The sequence below is a fragment of the Protobothrops mucrosquamatus genome, unplaced genomic scaffold (genome assembly GCF_001527695.2).
Source record: "Protobothrops mucrosquamatus isolate PMUCROS unplaced genomic scaffold, P.Mucros_1.0 scaffold2171, whole genome shotgun sequence".
Lineage (NCBI taxonomy): Eukaryota > Metazoa > Chordata > Lepidosauria > Squamata > Viperidae > Protobothrops > Protobothrops mucrosquamatus.
Window position 1 is genome coordinate 86,964 of NW_015388265.1, and position 3,915 is coordinate 90,878.

The window sequence follows — 3,915 nt, forward strand, 5'->3', positions numbered from 1 at the left end:
TTGCCAGGTTCGGATGTGGTCGATTGGCTGTACCATCACGTGGAGGGCTTTACGGACCGGCGAGAGTCCCGCAAGTATGCCAGCAACCTGTTGAAGGCTGGTTATATCCGCCACACGGTCAACAAGATCACCTTCTCGGAGCAGTGCTACTACATCTTTGGAGACCTCTGTGGAAGTACGGATTGTAATCACGGCTACGGGCTAGGAAGGAGGGACAGGCCCCAAAGGCAGGAAATCCTCGAATTACGACCCCAATTTTTTCTGTTGCTAAGTGAGGCAGTTGTTAAGTGAGCTTTGCCCCATTTTACTGCCGGTGTTAAGTTAGCAACACGGCTGTTAAGTGAATCTCTTTTGATTTTGCTTGTTAGAAGGTCGCAGAAGGGGATCGCATGACCCCGGGACACTGCGACCGTCATAAATTAGGAGTCAGTTGCCAAACAGACTAAATTTTGATCACATGACCACAGGGATACACCGTAATGGTCCTAAGTGTGGGAAAAGTGGTCATTAAGTCACTTTTTTTCAGTGTCGTTGTAACTTCAAGCGGTCACTAAACGAAAAGTTGTAAGTCCAGGACCGCCTGTAGTTCAAACTCAAAACTTTTTCATCTTGAAACGGGGAGTTTTGATCATTTTGGAACCATTCCAAGCTGACTGGGATGCTTCTTTTCTTTTTCTGTTTTTTTCTTTGCTTTTCTTTGCTTTGCTTGAAAATGTTCCAGAATTTATTGGAACGGCCCCTTTGGCTGCTTCCAAGCGGTGATCAAAGCAGAGTGTTTTCAGTTGAAGACATTTTTGCCTGTGAAGGGTTTGACACGCCTCTCTGAGAAGGAAGGAAGGAAGGGGAGATTTAGCAGAAAAAGATGATGATTTAGCAGGAAAGGAAAAAAAAAAGAAGCAGACGGGTGATCCCGATGGGCGGGGTGAGGAGTTGCAGAAGGCGCCCTTATCCTAAGCAAGCAACAGGAAGACGCTGTGCAGAGCAGACACCCCCCCCCCCCCAGTGGATTGCTAAATCCTACAGTCTCCTTTTCTTTTTCTTCCGCTTCGGGATGGGGCCACTGATAAAATAATCACAACAAAGGAGAATATTTGTAGCTGAGGGTTGACGCTTGCGTGTAACCATCCTCCCCCCCCCCGCCAGTCCGCAAAGCCGGGAGGATTGGGGACTGCTGATTTTAACCTTTGCTGGGGTTTTTTATGCCTCTTTCTTCTTCCAGACATGGCCAACCTATCCTTGCATGACCACGATGGATCGAGTGGGGCCTCCGACCAGGACACGCTGGCTCCGTTACCCCACCCAGGAGCGGCCCCCTGGCCTTTAGCTTTTCCTTACCAGTATCCCCCTCCGCATCCCTACAACCCCCACCCTGGATTCCCTGAGCCAGGTTACAGCTACGGAGGGGGCAGCGCAGGCAGCCAGCACAGTGAAGGTAAGCATCTACCATGCCTTCTGCTCGGCCTTCAAGCCTGGTAGAAGATGGCGTTTCTTTCGTCTGCCTGAGCTGGGAATTGCATCATGGCTGTCAACCAGGGCAGGGCTGTTGGCCACTGAGTGGCTGGCCAGTGTGCGTGCACTAGCTAGTGCAGACATGTCAAACACAAGGCCCGGGGACCGGATGTGGCCCGCAGAGTGTTTTCATGTGGTCCGTGAAACCATCTTGGAAACAGTGAGGGAACGGCCTCCGCTGCCTTGGCCCTGGCCCAGGCCAGCCGGGAGCCAATGTACAATTTTGTGGTGGCCATCTATGCTGAAACGCATTCAGTCCTAGCTCCACAAGGCCATCCAGAAACAGCGAGGAACCAGCCCCTGCCGTGTCGGCCCCGCCCCCTGGGTGCATGCTGGGGAGGTGTCACCCTTTGTGAGGAATGAAGAAATGGACCATGCCTTGGCGCTTGTCCCGGTCCCACCCCCTTCTGCCAGAGACCCTCAGATCTGTCCCACGCCTGCCCAGACCCCCACAGGCACCCTTGACCCGAACGATGTAGAGATGACCATGCCCACCCAGTAGGCCACACCCACTCCATCCATGCCCACCCAGTAGGCCACACCCACCCTGGCCACACACTCCCCGAGGGCAACCGCAATTCTGATGCGGCCCTCAATGAAATTGAGTTTGACACTCCTGAGCTAGTGTCATTAGCATCGCGGCGGCATGCGGACGCTATCGTCGCCGTGAGCTCACACTCCTCCCCCCCACTTGCGCTAGCTTGTGGCCCCGTTTGTGTTGCATGCAGAATTTGCATTTGCATCGCGTGTGCAATTGTGGCCTCATTCGTACGTGCGCTTGCAGCTCCCTTCGAGCACACACGTGCGCGTAAAGACATCCCTCCCCTGTGCATTGGGCTGCCAACGAAGAAAGTTTGGGGACCCCTGATCTAGGGCAGAGGCCCCCAACCTTTTGGGCACCAAGGATCAGTTCCATAGAGCAGGGCTTTTCAACCTTTTCACCCATTGTACCACTTTTAGGATATGGGAACATCCAAGTACCACCAGTCGCCTAGCAAGGTGTCAAAAACTTGATGACCAAAAAAAAAGGGAAAAAGTGATAAAGTACAGGTAGTTCTCGACTTACAACAGTTCGTTTAGTGACTGTTCAAAGTTACAATGGCACTGAAAAAAGTGCCCCCCCAAGCCACAGCCGAGCAAGACACCTGCCTGCCCGCCCGGCCGCGCTCTTCCTCCTGTCCGAGGTTTTCATTGTTGTGAGCATTTCTGTTGAGGATTGGCAGCGGGGGTGGGGTGGGGGGGTGTTTTGTTTTTATTCCCCCCGTCTGCTGGGTGGTTGCAACAGGTTTTGGTCCCTTCACATGACCCTGGGACACTGTGACCGTCATAAATATGAATCAGTTGCCAAGCATCTGAATGTAAATCACAAGACCCTGGAGAGGCTGCAACATTCCAGCTGATTGGCGCTTCTTCAGGGCTCAGCAGAAGCACCAGGATCAGCGCCGAGCTCCAGCTGGAGCCTGGTGCAGATCCTGGCGCTTCCGCTGAGCCCTGACAGCCCCGAAGAAGCGCTGATCAGCTGGAAAGCAGCAGTGATCCTGGCGCTTCCGCTGAGTCCTGACAGCCCTGCAGCTCCAGCCGTCTCTCGCTCAGGCTTGTGCGGTGCTGCAACCGGTTCAGCTCATACCCCTCCCCCGCTACCATTTTTCTAGGATGGTCGTGTACCACCTGCCAGGTGCCAATGTACCACAGGTGGTACCCGTACCACTGGTTGAAAAGCCCTGCTCTAACCGCTCTGAATTGTTTCTCCTTGTGCAGGAAGCCGCAGCAGCGGTTCAAACCGCAGTGGTAGCGAGAGAAGGAAGGACCGAGACCCCAAGGCTGGGGAATCCAAGTCAGGCGGTAGCGGCAGCGAATCCGACCACACCAGCCGCAGCAGCATTCGGCGGGAGCGAGCGGCCAGCGAGTGCTCCGTGCCCGCCAGCCAACGGAGCCACCACTCCATGGCTCACAGCGTGCGCAGCCACCACAGCCAGCAGTCTTACGGCCCTCCCGGCCTCCCACCTCTCTACAGCCCTCCCATGCTCCTGATGCCACCACCCCCTTCTACCCTGGGACCACCCGGGGCTCCCCCGGGCCGAGACCTGGCCTCGGTGCCCCCTGAACTGACCGCCAGTAGACAGTCATTCCGAATGGCCATGGGCAACCCCAGTGAGTTTTTTGTGGATGTAATGTGAAGATCCCTCCCTCCCTGCTTCCCTCCTTCCCTCCCTCCCTCTGCTTGTTTGGGTCCCCCCCCAAGTTGGTTTGTTTCCTAGAAAGAGCATATGTCTCTTGTCTGTCTCTCTCTGTTTTGTTTTGGGGTTTGGTTTTTTTTGACTTGGCAGTTAGGGGTTGAAGAAATCCAATGAACTAAAATTGCAGTCCCCAACCTTTACGGTTTGATGGCCTGGGGGGTGGTGGTTG

The 3,915-nt window shown here is 54.6% G+C and overlaps 1 protein-coding gene across 1 annotated transcript in view; it reads left to right on the top strand.

The window, feature by feature from the left end:
* DVL3 (dishevelled segment polarity protein 3) overlaps positions 1-3,686 on the top strand; it is a 62,680-nt gene extending 58,994 nt beyond the window's left edge. Inside the window, exons 14-16 of the mRNA XM_029285745.1 lie at positions 8-175; positions 1,220-1,432; positions 3,268-3,686. Coding sequence (XP_029141578.1) covers positions 8-175; positions 1,220-1,432; positions 3,268-3,686 — 800 coding nt within the window. The remainder of the gene's footprint in view (positions 1-7; positions 176-1,219; positions 1,433-3,267) is intronic.
* Positions 3,687-3,915: the final 229 nt, after the last annotated feature.